The sequence below is a fragment of the Haliotis rubra genome, unplaced genomic scaffold, assembly GCF_003918875.1.
Source record: "Haliotis rubra isolate DU_JTF1 unplaced genomic scaffold, ASM391887v1 Scf11, whole genome shotgun sequence".
Classification (NCBI taxonomy): Eukaryota; Metazoa; Mollusca; class Gastropoda; order Lepetellida; family Haliotidae; genus Haliotis; species Haliotis rubra.
The window spans coordinates 1,883,735-1,903,046 of record NW_025765003.1 but is presented as its reverse complement, the minus strand read 5'-3'; the positions used below and the strand labels follow the sequence as shown (position 1 = coordinate 1,903,046).

The 19,312-nt window shown below is 40.4% G+C and overlaps 1 protein-coding gene across 1 annotated transcript in view; it reads right to left on the bottom strand.

The window, feature by feature from the left end:
• LOC124284352 (zinc finger protein ush-like) overlaps positions 1-19,312 on the bottom strand; it is a 64,791-nt gene that overhangs the window by 27,002 nt on the left and 18,477 nt on the right. Inside the window, exon 2 of the mRNA XM_046720442.1 lies at positions 1,755-1,805. Within this exon, the coding sequence (XP_046576398.1) occupies positions 1,755-1,805 (51 nt within the window). The remainder of the gene's footprint in view (positions 1-1,754; positions 1,806-19,312) is intronic.

Genomic DNA, 19,312 nt, shown 5'->3' with positions numbered 1-19,312 from the left:
TGGGGTATCATTCTTGATTTTGATGATTTTCAAGAAGGTCAATAAATCACTGTAGACAATTAATTTTGACAATCATTTTGCATCACACAGTTGTTAGTGTTTGTTTCTACCCATTTTTGTTTTGTTTTGGGTTTTTTAAAATGAAAATCGTACATGCAAATTTCATATCACACACCAATCATCTTTCAAGAGTGTTTACTGTACAAACAACTATGGTCACTATAGACTGACTGACTGACTGAGTTTAGTTTTAGCCGCTTTTAGCAATATTCCAGCAATATCACGGCAGGGGACACCAGAAAAGGGCTTCACACATTGTGCCCATGTGGGGATTCGAACCCGGGTCTTCGGCATGACGAGCCAACGCTTTAACCACTAGACTACCCCACCGCCCCGGTCACAATAGAAGCGCAAGTGTTGATACACTCTCAAAATATTCATTATTATCATATCAACATTGACTGACTCCAATATATCTCCCAATGTTTTCAATCATAAATTATAAATGAAGTTCACCTACATATGTTGAAGAGTAAATATTGGTGACGTTGATCCTAAAGTGTGTTTGTTTGTGTTGGGAAGGTATAGTGTTCTGGTTTTCAAAATGGCTGCAGACTGTGATTATAGAAATGACACTTTGACAACCTTCGGGTGGTATTTGGATTCCATGGCTTATCTACATAACATAGATAGGAATCTAACTCGCTGTTAGCAGCCGACAAGAAATGTGACTGGGTGACAGGTATACTGCCCAATATATCTGCTCTCCCTTGTACATTTCCCTTCATGTCTTTGTGGGTATCCTCCCATTAAGCAGACAGGCAGTTCGTAGACGCCTTAAAACAACAACATTTACGGTTCAATGAACAGATTGTCTTATTATGTTGTGAAATTTGCCTTGAAAACATGACTTGGTACGACTGTTGGGATATCTACATAATAAAATATCATGAATGGACTTATATGGCACCTGCTTCCTTAGAAGTTGTGCAAGCTCAAAGCATCAACATTATTACCCCTCATGGATCAATGGGCATTCATTCTCAACTCCCTGGGAAGTATACAAAGTACACATCTGACAAGTGTATATATAGTGCACTCCTTACACTTGGTGCAAGCTTAAAAGCATCAACGTTATTATCCCTCATGGTAGTGGATCAGTGTGCACTCAATATTCATTCTCAACTCCTTGGGGAGAATACAACCTACACATCTGACAAGTTCACAAGATACTTTCAGTGGGTATGGTGATCAGCTTCCAGATTGTGGTTTTTAGTAAATGGCCAAAGTCAGCTATATGTTGATCTTCTATTGCTGATTGAACAGTTCACCGTTATGACTGAAGTATTTATTGAGAATATCTCTATTCAAAATGTTGATGCATTGTTGTGATCAAAACAGACTGAAACAACAACCACTCGCCAACTATCAATGTGAGAATTAATGTTTCATAATTCGATACTCAGTAATATGACCACAATCGAGACAACTACTCTAAATAATCAAGTCTGGACCAGACAACCCAGTGATTTACATCACAGGAAGCCAGCCATTGTTCCCAAGGGTCTATTTTCTACTGATTACTTTCAGAGGCCTCTTTCACAACACATTTGTAGCACAATAACTGTCACGTTCCAGCACAGACCAGCCATGGATGATTTAAAGACATGATCATTCATTGAAACGGGCCCCAATATGTTTCTGCCAAGGAATGTGGGATGCAGTATGTTTTGAGAGTTCTCAAGGTGGCCTACCTTCTGTTTCTCCCCCATCTTCTGTCTTGATAGAGGGCTCATCAGATGACACTGAAAGAAAATTATAACAATTACTTGATGGGAATCAATTTCATACAGATCTTTAAAAAAACCAATGGTCCAGTTGTCATAAGCATTGTGGTTCATAGTGCAGAGTTACCTCCCTTCATGATAGAAGGATCCACAGGGTTCATTTTCAGATCGTCCACAGTCTGTCAGCACCACATGCTGTTGCTTTATGTTGTTGTTTTGATTAATCTGTGTCATGGATAACTGTGGGTTTTCCTCCTATGTCAGTAATTGTTGTTTACCTTGCACTCAGCAGTGTACAGGTTGTATGACACTGGCCTGTAAATAAGGGACCAGACAATCCAGTGATCGGTATTATAAGCAACAAACCACCCCTCTACATGATTGCCACCAACAAAGTCACCAAGTTGGTAGGTAACCAGAATATACCAAACCTAGAGAAATTTTATTGTTTGTGAAAGAAATTTTCAGGCCTGCTCCTCAAAAATTCATTCATCTGGTCAAATAAAAATAGTGGTCCTTATACACGATACAATGACTGAATGGTAATGATTTTAAAGCAATTAAAGCAATAGAAAAATGTCAAGAGGGGCAGCAAGAATGAGCTTCGCGTGTAACTCCCCTGCAGAAGCAGCGCTGAACACACCACAAACCAGACTGCCCAACATGTTGCATACGAACTAGAAAGAAGCCACACTGTCACCTTCAAACGTCCGTTCTACCGACGTATTGATGTCTGGCCTAATACTATAACAAATAACATCAGTATAAGACTGCAAATATCAGAGGCTGGGATCTGTAGTAAGGCACAGGGCTCTCGTCCTTCCACAACTCGTAATTGGTCAGTAAATGAAAATAGGTTCCCTTCTCTATGTAACGTACGCACAGGGAGTAAAGTCAAACACTGTCGTGTCGAAGTGGAAGAGACATCTAAACCGGATTATTTTTCAGTCCGGAAATGTGCCGGTTTACACAGCTTCCACTGTACGTTAATGCTTCGAGTTATGCCTGGTTCGACACAACCGAATGAAACCTAATTAAAGGAGTCTCCGGGACCATTTTTTTACTTCGAGTCAAGTTCAATTTTAGTTACTAACGATCAACGAGTTCCTGTGAGGCAACCCTAGAAGGTTTGAATCAGCCGGTTCAGTATTATGTTTGTCAGCTAACCAAAGTTTGATTATCTAAACCAATCAAGGAGTAACAGATTACCAATAATTACCACGAGACAACGTCCCAGGTTCACACAACGAACTAATTGCTGCGTCTAGACCCACCCTGAGCACGACAGCCAACCGTGGAGACTTGAGGAGAAGCCGTAATGTCGACCACCGGAATATCAGAAACTGTCAATTCTTTTACATTTCGTCCATCCGCAAAACTAAATCGACAAACTTAAATGAAATCGTTTTGTGGTGTTTTGTTTTTTCTTAAATATAGAAATTATTTCAATTTTTCTTTTAATGATGTTTAATATCCAGGCTATATGATTGCATTAGGAAGCGAGTTTTTATTGACGCCAACTTCTTTATTGTGAGGAACGCAACGTTTCGAAGTGAACGTGAAGGAGTAAGGATATACTCCGAAACGCTGTGTTCCTCATAATACAGAAGCTGACAACCATAAAAACCTTCTTCTCTATGTGTATCACTCATAAATGGCATTTAAAGACCTATATGATAGAAGTTTGTAAATGTCGGAGCATGGGCCAGACTATATCCAGCGAGTGACGTTACGATGGAGAAGCATGTACAATGTGATACACCCACCACCCACCTACCCCTCAAATGTATGTACAAAGTAACTGAATGCTCCCTGCATGTCATGTACAAAATCAATGACCGCAACCCCCACCCCATAATTTTTAAGCATATTTTTTCAATATTGTTATGTACAAAATTGATGACCCCTACTACCTCCTCAGAACTAAATGGGTGACCCCTCTTTCCGACAAGCATTGGTTTGTAGGGATCTATGTTCGTACCTGGATTCACCTGTGCATTTAACATAAATTTACACTGTTATATTCAAATTTACAGGAGCCACCATTTCTTGAAGCCAACGGCATCAATACGTACCCGTTTTCAGTCTGAGATTGTAAGGAAACAAGACCAAGAACCTTGTATCATTCTGGTACCTTTCTAAATATTGCCGTGTAAAACACTGTGCTTAAATTACAATGTGATGTACATTCCCAGGAAGTTCCGGGCTGCGCTCAGGATACCATGCTTTAAAGATGCTACTGACGGGATCGAGTGGTCAAGCTCGCAGACTTGGTTCACACATGTCATCGTGTCCAAATTGCGTAGATCGATGCTTATGTTGTTGATCACTGGATTTTCTGGTCCATTCTTGATTATTTACAGATCGCTGTCATGCAGCCGGAATTTTGCCGAATTAAACAACAAACACCAGCTATAATGTACATGGTTGGGGTTGTCACCTAAATAGGAAATACATACACACATTATTTATCCAACAATATTTCAGAGCCATGAGGGCACCTAGGATCCCGTTCCCCAATATGATCTCAGCCCCACAAGTGTCGTAAGCCTGGTTATTTTTGCGCTGAGATCCCTGGCGGAGCGGGACTTGGTCGTACAATAACCGTAAGCCTATGCAGTTTTGGAATAACGACAATCTTTGTGCTAAGATCTTTTGTGGGACGGAACTCTTGTCGTAGAACCATCGTAAGTCTATGTTCAAAATGTGGAATTGCGATCATATCTGCGCTAAGATCTTTTGTGGTGGATTCTGGTTGTATATTTCAGATGCTTGGTACATGTGCATCGTGTTTACAAGTAATGGACCACTCGACCAACATAAATATTTATCTGAAGGCCATGTTACGGATATCACATCTACCACAGACAGCCCTGATTGTAATCTCAAGGACCACATGTATGGTCGGTTCGTCATATCCGTGATGCAATATTGACATTACCGATACAATTTAATTATCACTGATCGGAGATTGCTTGTTCCTTACTCAAATCCGGTATTTTCGCGTCGACATTCTTCGGGTTAGCATATGTTGCAGGCTTTTGAACACCATTATCTACGACATTAAATCTGATTTCAAAATCACAGTGGACACTTGCGCTTGTTAACTGATATTTGGTCCAAAATAAATAAATAAACAAACAAACAAACAAAGAAATACAGCAAGAAAGCAAGCAAAAAAGAAAAGAAAGAAAGAAAGCAAGTGCGTGAGTGAGTGAGTTAAGTTTTACACCGCACTCAGAAATATTCCAGCTATATGGCAGCGGTCTGTACTTAATCGAGTCTGGACCAGACAATCCAGTGATCAACAGCATGAGCATCGATCTGCGCAATTTGGAACCGATGACATGTGTCAACCAAGTCAGCGAGCCTGACAACCCGATCCCGTTAGTCGCCTGTTACGACAAGCATGGGTTACTGAAGATCAATATTCTAACCCAGACCTTCACGGGTAGAAAGAAAGCAAGAAAGAAAGACATCTTTGTTAGTTTGTCAAGGGTCTTGAACATAACCATCGCGTATAATGAAGTCATCAACTGAGTCAATAATACGTTAGCAAACACATCTACTGCTAACCAATGATGCCGTTGAGTTTTTATGATATCTTTCTTCACAGAAAATGTACATTATGCAGGGGTGGAAATAACTTTTAAATTGCTAGTGTACTCCGGAACAGTATCACATGTAAAATCACTTGCCCTGATAAGTTTTCCGCTATACCGGCTGCTTTCTTGTTGATTTTTTAAATAAACAACATTATTAACATTGGAAAGTCAACTGGACACCGGTACAGTGTGATATACAAATTTGCTTGCCCGACAGAAAAAAACACTGGACTCGGACGTCGGGCAATGGGTTATTTTCACCCCTGACATTGAGCAATTTCATAATGTTCCTATTAGTGCAAATATCCTCACGTATTTCTTCACACAAACTCCTCTTGCGCAGAAGCATAAATCATTATCTGAGATACATCTGAGCTTTTTAATATTATTATAAAATACTCGCTGTCAGGAACTTGATGGGGTAGTTTGGAAAATGTTAGAAATTATTCAAAACTTTTTCGGTATATAGCCCTGCTGAACAATGATCTGTATAATTATTGTCATCATTTCTATGTAAATTTGAATTTGTAAATCTACATTGAAGCACGGGATTTCCTCTGTTGCATAGTTTGCAGTCCTAAATTAACACTAAACTATTACCATTCTATATTAATGTATGTTATATCTGACAAAGCAATCTCACAAAGCAATCTACACCGACATGAAGCCTGAATGCCCAGCTATCGCTGTTCGTGGCATCCAGGCCGTGGCTGTCGTTGATACACATCTCAAAACATCATAAATGAAAACAGTACATTTTGTTGCAACATATGATCTGGTTGTCATAGCATCGTGTATTAATGGACCGTATCAGGTTAAACAATTTTATCAGCAATAAACCCACCATATGTAGCGGCGTGGTGATAGCTAACCCCGAGAAGAACAGCATATTGAACGTCATCTCAAAACCATTGCTAAAATACCTCGTAAAACCCGCTCATGTATGCGGCTCTCGTGATTGACATCGCTATACCATTGAGAAGCGTCTCATTTTAATATTTCAAACTTTGATTCGTTTAGATTCACTGTGGACCATGTCACTATCATCACCGATCTTATTGTATACCGTTAGAGGCTGTTTATGCAAATAGACACACAATGCCAACACGTGCTTTTAGATCTGCAGATTAGCCACATTGAAGTCGGATATCAAATCAAACATCGAAACATTTCTATTATATTATATTTCTCGGTTCCTACCATCCATCATCATGACACTACTGCCAAACGAGTTTCTGAATCTTTTTGCCGAAACATATAAAATTATGAACATTTCACGACCACCCGCTTATTTAGATAAACAATGATTATGAGAAACAGCGGGTGTGTGTGTTAATCCCAGGCAGATTGTCCCGACCGGACAGGAAGGACGGACGGGCGGACGCATTTTTACATTCATATACAGAAGAAATATATTGGATTGAACATTTAAGAGATTTAGTCTTCTGTTTCATGGACAGATTTTATTTGGGATACAATTACACACATCCTAAATTCGCCACCTTCAGTACACCGCTCAATCCTAGAATCTCAAACATGCCCATTGTGATTTTATTCTCTAAAACATCTCCTATCAAGCCCAACTCTTGGCTACAGCACTACTCTTAATGTCGTTGAGTTATCAAGGAATACAATGTATCACCATGTCGTTCAAAACTAAAATATACATAGACATATATTTCTCTTTATTTCCGTAATGAAAGTCAACTTTTGGTCATGCAAACATTCAACAGAATTTTTTTCATATAAATACCAATGTACCGCGCTTTTCGAATGAAGCCACTTTTAATCTTAACAGATAAGATGTACGATATAACTGTGTATCAATCATAATGTTTCCCAGACAGTGTCCAAGTATTTATTTCACGACAGCAGTTGCTGTAAAATTCTAAATATATGTTTTATTTTACCGCACTCCTTCGTTGTGTGTCCTACCTGCTTTGCATTCTTAGCTAACTGGATGTTCCAGCTTACATATCCCCATCCAGAGATACGTTTTGGGTCAACTCTTGGAGGAAAGTTTCAAGTTATGCCAACAGATGATGATTGATTTAAAGAGTGAGTGAGTGTCTGAGAGTGAGTGAGTGTGTGTGTGTGTGTGTGTGAGAGAGAGAGAGAGAGAGAGTGTGTGTGTGTGTGTGTGTGTGTGTGGTCACCAATTTTGTTCTTGGGTGGTGTTGTGTGGGTGGGGGTGGGGGGTGGTGGTGTTGTTGTTGTTACAGCAATTCTGTACACATTAACTAGAGGGGATCAGCAATTTTGTACATAAAAATATTTAAAAATTTGCTCGCGCAGGCACGCGAACACACACACACACACACACACACACACACACACACACACACCCTTTGCCATACATTATGAACCGTCCCTAAATATCATGGTGATAATCTCATTAGCAAACCACACTAGCGAGTCTAACCATCAAATATCCTTAGTTCCCTCCTTCCGTAAGCATGGGTTGCTGAAGACCAAATCTAACCCGAATTTTCACAGGAGATTAAACATGTATATCAGATTCAGAGCTTTCAAGAAGACGTACCTAAAAACCATGATTAAATTCATTCTTAATTTCCATAGCATTAGTTTTTGCTAAAGACGAAGTTAAATCTTCACCTGCTATGTTAAATTAATGTAAAGGTATGGCAATAAATACTCACAATGCATAATTCAATTTGATAGTTTTCTAGGAATGTAAAATATGCGCTTTCTGATCACTTCCACTGTCGCGATCAAGGATTATGCAGTTAGTCGACAAGCAGAGATCAGCTTACACCCAAGATCCCAAAGCACTGCAGCGGGACTGTCAACAGGGGTCGTAAGTAGTATGTCAAGCCACTGAACGAATGGGTTCTGGTTGGTCTGTTGTTTAACGCCGCACTCAACAATATTCCAGCTACATGGCGGCGGTCTGTAAATAATCGAGTCTGGACCAGACAATCCAGTGATCAACAGCATGAGCATCGTTCTACGCAATTGGGATACGGTGACATGTGCCAACCAAGTCAGCGATCCTGACCACCCGATCCCGTTAGTCGCCTCTTACGACAAGCATGGGTTGCTGAAGACCAATTCTAACCGGATCTTCACGGGTCTCCGCTGCACGGAACAACAGGGGGCACTATAGGCATATTATCATATTAATTAATCTAGAAGAAGATCAATATGTGTCATAACCAGATTTATTAATAAAGATAAGAATTAGGTCGTATTGTTCTTTAAGTCTGACAAGTATCTCTATGTCAATATAGAGGAGATATGTGTTACTATGGCATATTAATTAATCTTGTTATGGAATCTTCTTTTGAAGCTTTTAGTTGGCGGCTTTTAGGGCTAGTGTTCAGTACGAAACAAACTCGAGGCGCAGTGTATTGACATAGAGATACTTCAAGACTTCAAGAACAATACGACTTAATTCATATCTTTACTAATTAATCTGGTTATGACGCATTTTGATCTTTATCTAGATTTAATTAATAATGATAATATGCCTATATTGCCACCCTATTGTTCCCTCCAGTGACTTGATATCCTACTGCCGTACATAAACAAGGCACCGGACATTAAGCTAAACAGTGGCCTATTAGTTCAGAGGTTTCTTTAAAAAATCAACTGTTCACATTGTTAAATGATAAACCTAAACCTAATTATCAATAATGTTAAATAAATATTTAACGTATTGGAGAAATATTACAAGAATGACAAAAACCATTTCCCAAGAAATTCACGTGCATTTCTGTAAATCGCTGAACGGAACACGCTCCTTATTAGTCTCCCATTATGTGATATTTCGGCAATTGTCGACTGTTTCCGTTGTTGAAGGTCGGAAACTGTGGTGTGATGGTGTGTTGGGAGTTTATGACTTCGGAATGCTTGTCTATCTGATGAAGACGTGGTCTCATTGGGGCGTGGGTTATGTCGCGATAGAGTGGACAGGTCTCGTTTAGATCAGGACATAATCGTGTTGAATATTCACTATGATGAACGGATAACTTATCGTGAACAGAATGCTTACACGGTAACAAAAATCTAAAATCACGTTCGTGTACTTGCTGAACTTATGATAGTTGGAGAGTCAGTGTGTCACTGAGTTTGGTTTTACGCCGCTATCAGCAATATTCCAGCAATATCACGCCGGGGGACACCAGAAATGGTTTCACACATTGTACATTCGGCGTGACGAGCGAACGCTTTAACCACTAGGCTACCCCACTGCCCCTAAACTTCTAATAACTATCAATATCTCCTGCCAAAAAACGAAAATACAAATTAATGCAAGCATGGATAACTTAACCATAAGTGATAAGTTTTCATTTCCGCCCTCCCGTTGCAACCTGGGACTGGTCATTTTGTGATTCACACCAAGGACCTATCACACGTCCTCGCTCCCCTACCACTCCAGTCATTAAACGCGTCCCTAAACATGTTCACCCCTGGAACCTAACAATGAAAATACTACCCGTGAAGATCCGGGTTAGAGATGACAGGAGTAAGCTTGATGTCAGAATTGGTCTTCAGCAACCCATGCTTATCGTAAGATGCGACTAATGGGATCGGTTAGGCTTGCTGACTTGGTTGACACATTTCATTGTATCCCAATTGCGCAGATCGATGCTCATGCTGTTTATCACTGGATTGTCTGGTCCAGACTCAATTATTTACAGACCGCCGCCATGTAGCTGGAATATTGTTGAGTGCGGCGTAAAACTAAACTCACTCACTCACCTAACAATACACGCAAGAGTAACACAACGCATATGTCACAACACCCGTCACTAGTGTACTTCACAACAACCCGCCAGTACCATCAGTGTACCTTCCAACAACCCGCCAGTACCATCAGTGTACCTTACAACAACACGCCAGTACCATCAGTGTATCTTAAAAGAACCAGTTCGTGACATCAGTGTGCCTGAACACAACGTGCCAGTGTGCCGACTTTGAACATCCATACGGCAATGACGTCACTAATGAAGATAAACGCAATCAATTCCAGTTTCAGAAGCTCTCGCCCTGCCGGGATGCTGGAAGAGCACAATGCAAAGTCATTACTTGAGTGTCCACTCTTCAAGACTGCATGCAATATAAATGGAAGTTGAGTGTTTTGACCTTATTATCCGTACTGGCTGGGATGTCTACATGGTTTTACGTTCAGTCCAGAAATTATTTTGCATCATTGCATGAGACTGTAATATATCGCGGTTAGACAAGAGCACGGTCAGACAATTGTTCAACCAAGGTTAATAATCTCAAGAGAACGGTTAGACAATTGTTTAACCTGGGTTAAACATAGCGGTGGGATAGCCTAGTAGGTAAAGCATTTGCTCGTCACGCCGAAGGCCTTGGTTCGATTCCTCACATTGGTAAAATGTTTGAAGTCCATTTTGTGATGTGAAATTTGCTAAAGTATTGTTGAAGGTGGCGTATAACCATACACACTCACTCACTCCATCTATATGACGTGTAGACCCGTGAAATATCCGGGCTAGAATTGAACTGGAGTAACCCATGCTTGTTGTAAGAGGCAACTAACGGGACCGGGGTGGTCAGACTCGCTGACTTGGTTGAGACATGTCATCGGTTCCCAATTAGATCGATGTTCATACTGTTGATCACTGGATTGTCTGGTCCAAATTCGATTATTTACAGACCGCCGCCATATAGCTGGAATATTGCTGAATGCGGCGTAAAACTAAACTCACTCACTGTAGTCGACAATACAATGATTCATTACAGGCGCAACAGAACCGCCGGTGCATTCACATGCTATCAACCAAGCTACCGACTCTGACCACCCGATCTAGAAATGCCTTTTAGGTTGCATGGGTGCAATTCAAACCCCGAATCCCCACATTTTAAATAAATAAAGTTGAGGGGTAATATGAGGCAAGAACGTGAGCGGAAATCACCAGACTATGGGACATTCGTGACTCTATTAAATATCACCCTTAATGACAACAACGGTGTCTTGTATTGTTTTCCCTCTGAACAACGTGGACATTCTCCAGATAACAAGGTTAAAATCTGCCAGTTCAGAATGGATTGCAATGTCACAGCCAGTGTTGGCCCGCGTCGTATATAATCTTATCACCCAGCGTCTGCCTGTAATTTTATAGAGAGCAGAGTACCTTTAAATCTTAACAAGGGAGGAGTAATCAGACCTTTGAAATCAAAGATTGTTCGAGACCTACTCGTGTAGTTTATCACTAGAGGGGTACCTCCCAAACACGCTGTACAGAGAGCTCTGATAAGGGGAGATAATTGTCGGGACACATTCCATGTGGTACTAATTGCCGCTAAAACAAAGGCTGAAAGATAAGCCGGCGATATCAACTCGGAATTCCGAGATCAAGTTAGCTTGTCGGCTAACGATCTCAATTCTGTATCTGCTAGTCCTAGATCCTGGGCTATCAGCGAGTGGTGAGGATATCCCCGTCCATCCTACCAGAAAATTCAAATGTCGAATGGCAGCCATGAGGTAGACAGATATACAGCCCAAACTACTTAATTATTCATACGAACGAAAGACAATACATAAACCAAAGCGGCGAGCCACTATCTCACATATTGTAAAGTTGTTCATCCGCAGCTAACTTCAACACTTGACGGACTAGCTGTGGAAGACACAGAAATCAGGCCTTATCGCGTCTCAGTCCGTCTAAACGGGGTATAAGTTGCAGGAATCCTAAGAAGTCTATCTATCTTAAAGAGAACGGACTATTTTTTTTTTCATTTTCAGCCAATTGTAGATCTTTAAAGCGTTTCTCACGACGTCTTACACAGAAGCAATGCTTCTTTACACATGATCTCGCGATTTCACGTTAAGTCGGGATTTACGACAGTAACTATCTACTAAGATCACGTGTATTATTCTTCCAGCGAGATTGTATTTTAGTGAGCGCATGTTGTTTTACAGCACAATCTTGTATACAAGATCGTGAACAATGCCAATCTGGATTAGACAAACCACAGACATACACACATGTAAACATCTAGCCTTGTTCACACATCATAAAACCCGTATCCCAGTCTCCCTATGATGAAAGAGTGTCCCTGTGAACAAGACCTCTTCTAATCAAACATCCCTATGGGAAGAAAACATTCTGGCAATGGGGGCATAGGATACCAATAATCCCTATGAGAGACAAACGCTTGGTACTAAGGACGTGTTCTACCGAAGAATCAGTATGAGACACGCGCTTGGTACAAGGGACATATTCTACCAAAGAATCAGTGTTGTGCTTGGTACCAGTTACATATTCTGCCAAAGAATTCCCATGAGAGACAAAAGATTGGCTCCAATTACATATTATGTCAAAAGAATTCCTACAAACGCTTGGTACTATTCAGCCAAAGATCATCTACAGGAAACAAGCATAGTGTTCAGGAGACTATTCTGTCAGGACCAGGCAAAGGGGAGCCATATATGGGATACTGGAGACATTTTCTGCCTATACAAGTCGATACAAGCACCCAGTACTGGACACGTATTCTTGTCCCAAAATCCAAAATGACATGTAAGGTATTAAATACATATAGTATTCAGCCTCTGGATCTCCATAGGAACAAGCATGTGGTTCTACCACGAGCACCTGTTCCGCTAGACTAAGGCTTAGTCTCTGAATATATTATAATTTTGATAGTAACAAACAAGCCCATTTATATTGAAAAGGAGCCCTAGGGAGACCAGAGATTCTGAACCTGAGGAAATCTAGACTTGCTTTATTTAGGGCTTTAGCACTGCAGATAAGGCTTGGCAGCAGGGAAAATACCGTGGTTCAGGGACTGTGAGACAGACTACTGTTCCGCCCCAGACTTCCCAAAGCGAAGTATTAGAATGCGCTGCTTCTGTTGTAGCTCAAGTGACGGAATATGTGTCGGAATGTCAACATGACACTACAGTTTGTGTTCTCAGGCTGACACTGAAGACATACGACCACCGTCCAATTGTAGGTTTGGCCCTTCAGATAATCTCAAGTGAACATATAGCGTTAGGCAATATCTTTACTGAGATCAACAGGAAGACTCCAGAAAGGTGGACACTCCGAAGCATAATTCGTATATCATCATTGGGAACGCATGTCCTAGACTTACACAAGTCTCTGAGGCAACAATAAATATTCAAATTATAATTTCTAAATTATTGATGTAATAACAAGTTGTCCACAGAGAAGACTGGCGTCCTTAGACTTGCCTTTTAGGACATAATTACAACAAACTTGTCATTCAGTACAGCCTTTGAGCAAGGCTGTTTTTACCAGATCCAGAGCCATTCCTAACGCTTAGTCTCTGAATACATGTAATTTTGATATTAACAAATAACCCCATTTAAATTGAAAAGGAGCCCCCGTGAGATGAGAGATTCAGAACCTGGGCAAATCTAGACTTGCTTCATTTAGACTTTGGCAGGAGGGAAAATAATGTCGTTCAGGGACTGTGGTACTTAGTATATCTAGTCTCTGAAATGAATACATTTTACACAAAAAATAACGGTTCCTAAATTATTATCATAAAACATAATTAAAAGGAACCCAGAGAGTTTCTTCATTTTCAGAAACTGAAACTGTGGAAATCTAGGCATGCCACATAATCTAGACTTGCATGGGCTTTCTTGGATATGTTTGTTTCAGGGTCTGTACGACAGACTAGGACTGTAAGACAGACTAGCATTGTGCATGTTGTAAATTCATTAATCATACGTCATTACAAGTCTCTACACGTTTAATTTGGTGTGATATTTGCAATGTCACATGGGGTTTTGGAATGTATATGTATTTACAAACCGAAGAATACTACACACCTAGCGCCAGAAGGAAGTTGCAGTTGCCTCCACTGAACGGACCAATGATTGTGCCACGTTGTAAAGGTTGGGCGATATATGATTATACAATACACTGTGGTGGGTCATCTGTTATCTTATCTCCATCTGCATGTACACACTCAGTGGGAAGTTGGGTCAGACTGGAGAACACTTAGTGGACACAGCCCTCAATAAACCAGATATTTATCATGCTCGGTATTATTGCGGGTCAACGAAAGCAAGCGTTCCCACACTGGTCGGACGAGATTGACCGAATACGACCAAGAGGCTTATCACCCATGTACCTTGTCGCCCGACGCTGGTTTATATAGTCTACAAAAACGGGTCGGGGAATTGCAGTGTTTATATTATTTTGGTGCGGCTGGACCCCTCCCATCCTGGGTCTCTCATCGTTTTAATACAGTATTGATTATTCGTCCTTACGCACACGGCTTTAAGTGATATAGTGGTTATACAGTCTTGTACTTCAAGAGACCACTGTAAATCTTACAGCTGATGAAAAGACAGTCATGAACAACACACTATGAAAAGTATCACATATAAAGGTACTGAAATGATTAGTAATTGTAACATCCTTAAACACAGATATAAGAATATCGGTGCAGTTTGAAACTTAGGGACCGATTAATTTACATCCTTTGTGGGATCGGTTGTGGGTTGTCGGTCGGGGTGGAGCAGGAATGGGGTGTATTTTGTATAGAAACTTTTTTCAGGTACAGCTGTAAAACAATGTTTTTTAAATTAAAACTGTGCCTGAATAGAAAAATAAAAAACACATTGCAACAATGTATGTTTGGCATTTGATTGTGAAGGGAGAGAGAGAGCAATCTATGTTGTGTTGATATCTGAATGCATTATTTCTACACGGTATCAACTTTCATCAGTTAATGTGTTTGCAACACTTTGGGAAGGGAATCTACTGCGTAGCCGATCACCGCCGCAGTAGCAGGTGCTCGGGAAAACCTGTCCCAGTCTGATAACATCGACAAATATGAAACCACTTTCACTGCTACATTAGCCTTGTTTGTCGGTATTTATGAAGCATTTTCATGCAAACATATCTTTAAAATGCTTTCTGTATACTTATCTGCCCAAACATGTCCCATGATAACCCTATGCCCACATAACAAACGGCTTTGTAATGCTAATTTATCTGCTAGAACATGATTCTTCAAACAGTTATTCAATATCTCTTGTGCATATATTTTGTTTATTTGAGGCGAACATAATATTTGTAATGATATACTGTTAGTAATGTATCAGTTGTATATATTAAAATGTATATAATGAAGATAATTAATTGCAACCTCATTGAAACCAAACAGACCAGATTTAACATTACGACTAATGTGTTCAGGTCGGGGCTTTTGTTGATGACCGAGGTTTAATAATCTCAAGAGCACGGTAGACAATTGTTTAACCAGGGTTCATCATCTCAAGAGCACGGTTAGACAATTGTTTAACCCGGGTTAATCATCTCAAGAGCACGGTAGACAATTGTTTAACCAGGGTTCATCATCTCAAGAGCACGGTAGACAATTGTTCAACCAGGGTTAATCATCTCAAGAGCACGGTTAGACAATTGTTTAACCATTATCTCAAGAGCACCAGGTTAATCATCTCAAGAGCACGGTTAGACAATTGTTTAACCAGGGTTAATCATCTCAAGAGCAATTTGTTTAACCAGGGTTAATCATCTCAAGAGCACGGTAGACAATAGACAATTGTTTAACCAGGGTTCATCATCTCAAGAGCACGGTAGACAATTGTTTAACCAGGGTTCATCATCTCAAGAGCACGGCAGACAATTGTTTAACCAGGGTTCATCATCTCAAGAGCACGGCAGACAATTGTTTAACCAGGGTTCATCATCTCAAGAGCACGGCAGACAATTGTTTAACCAGGGTTCATCATCTCAAGAGCACGGCAAACAATTGTTTAACCAGGGTTCATCATCTCAAGAGCACGGTAGACAATTGTTTAACCAGGGTTCATCATCTCAAGAGCACGGCAAACAATTGTTTAACCAGGGTTAATCATCTCAAGAGCACGGCAAACAATTGTTTAACCAGGGTTCATCATCTCAAGAGCACGGCAAACAATTGTTTAACCTCAGGGTAGACAATTGTTTAACCAGGGTTCATCATCTCAAGAGCACGGCAAACAATTGTTTAACCAGGGTTCATAACCTCAAGAGCACGGTAGACAATTGTTTAATCAGGGTCAATAACCTCAAGAGCACGGTAGACAATTGTTCAACAAGGTTTATAATCTCAAGAGCAGGGGTAGACAATTGTTTAACCAGGGTCAATAATCTCAAGAGCACGAGTAAGCAGACACTATCTATCACGTTCTCATGTTTGAACCCACAACCTACATCCTGGTAATAAGGGGACACAACTCAATCACTTTCCAACTTTCGCCAGTGAACCACCCGTTGCATGCCGTCGCTAATTTACCAGAGTTGAACAGAAAATTTCAAGCTATACTAAAATGCAGTGCTTCAGACTGCCAAAATTAAAAAAAGTAACTGATTGTCCTCCATCCTTTCTGAGTAGTTAGAAACACATGGTAGTATACTTGTGAAACCAGACCCAATCCTGTTCACAGGTACTGGGTTACCTGACTCCCAAGAGTATAAGAATTCAACTTCTCATTTAGAGATGCACAACACATAACACAACCTGGAGATTCAACTTTAGCCACGACAGAGTCAAGAATAAATAACACAATTAGAATTAACGAGACATAACAACGGAAACAATATGACCCAGCCACACCCATGAACGAGATGGATCGCTGTTGTCACTTGTTTTAAGCCTTTACTCCCTCTAGCCCAACCCCTAAAACCCATTGTTGTAACCAGAGGTATTGAGCCGAAAATGCGCCATTTTGTTTTTATGCCATATCTTTGACGTATTACTTACGATCTAATGCCATGTGACACCAGCAGGCGCCCGTATCACATTCGCCACATTCACCCGTCAACCACGCACGATGCACATATGCTCCTGCTCAATATCCGGTAGTTGTGGGTGATATGGAACAGCTTCATTTTTTCCAATCAAGTCACATAGTGTATTCTGGTCGCACTATTTGTTCACCATTTACTGCTATTCATATATTAGGTTTATCCTTTGTCATTATCAAAACGGGCGGTGGGGTAGTGGTTAAAGCGTTCGCTCGTCACGCAGAAAACCAGGGTTCGATTCCCCACATGGTTACAAAGTGTGAAGCCCATTTCTGGTGTCCCCTGCCGTGATGTTGATGAAATATTGCTGAAAGCGGGATAAAACCATACTCACTCATTATTAAAAATATCGCGTTTTGTATTATCCGTGACAGAATATTCAAGTTGGTTTTGCATCCAGCTACGATCAGAATCAATATCTGAAAACCTGGACATTTATTCATATATTTATTAAACCCCGACTAATCTCACAAAAAGGAGGCAAGTAACATAAAAAATATTATATATCTGAACTGCCGTGGAAACGAATACAGTCAGGTTTGACGGTGGCAAAAAAGGGACACAAACAAGAGTGAGTGAGTGAGTTTAGTTTTACGCCGCACGCAGCAATATTACAGCTATATGGCGGCGGTCTGTAAATAATCGAGCCTGGACCAGACAATCTAATGATCAACAGCATGAGCATCGATATGCGTAATTGGGAACCGATGACATGTGTCAACCAAGCCAGCGAGTCTGACCACCCGATTCCGTTAGTAGCCTCTTACGACAAACATGGGTTACTGAAGGTACATTCTAACCCGGATCTTCACGGGTGACACAAACAAGAAGTGGCTAGTCGATGGGTATGTATTTAATACGGGTGTCATGGCCGTGTTTCGATCACTGCGTTCAGTCTAGTAACGGCTTTAATGTTTTGGTTCATTCAAATCTTTATTCTTTTTACCCTGGAAGTAAAGAGAGTATCTTCGATATTACATATAGCTTCCTACACTGTCACATTTTTACATGGTATGGGTATCAGTCATCAAAAACATATTTTCGTACAAGACAAAGAATTTGGGGACCATCGATTTATTTCACATGTTGATCGTTTTGACCTAACACTGTCCAGGTCTTAGACTAACGCATAGTCTCTGAATATATGTAATTTTCACAGTAATAAATAACCCCATTTAAATAGAAAAGGAGAGCCAGTCAGATGGGAAATTCAGAACCTGATTAAATCTAGACTTGCTTCATCTAGTTCTTTAGCACTGCAGGGAGGGATAGGCTGTTGGGAAAATAATGTGGTTCCGAGACTGTGAGACAGACAATCCAGATCTCAGCAGCAGGCAATTTCCCATTACCAAGTACGATGTACTTATGTCAATCTAACTGGTGAATATCTGTCCGGCATCCCTAATTATATACCGCAGAGCAGGCGCAAGAATAGGCGGAACCATTTACTGTACAAGTAGATCACAGCATACCTGGAGGCATATTGTATGTAACATGCAATAGATTTAGAAACAGGATATAGTTGGTAAGTAAAATAAACACACACTTGATGCAGAATAAACCTTTTACTTATTATCTTTGCGTTATCGCCGCGATTTATTCATTTCAGACATAACAAAACAGTTTCTAAATCAAACATGTGTAAATACTGTTTCTACGGGATCTGGGTTAACCCCAGGGCATTAGACTGTAATGGCGGTTATTTAGTTAACGGTAACGTCGTGTCACTGGGTTAATAAAACAGTAAACTATTTTTCAACACTGCGTATGCACGCAACTAGAAGCTCATCGTCTTAATTTTATCACCAGCCCTAGTCTGTCTCACAGTCCCTGAAGCATATTATTTTCCCTTCCGCCGAGCCCTTTCTGCAAGGCTAAAGCCCTAAATGAAGCAAGTCTAGAATTCCTCAGGTTCTGATTCTCAAATCTCAATGGGGCTCCTTTTCAATTTAGAAGTACATGTAATTATTTGTTTCTACCGAAATGATATAGATATTCATTGAACAAGCGCTAGTCTACCACGTCAAATTCGATGGATCCTTCAGACCATGCGGCAGTATTAGTATGGAAAAGACAACAAATTATAACCAATCAGAGCTATGATCAAGAATAAAGGATTCCTATTCAG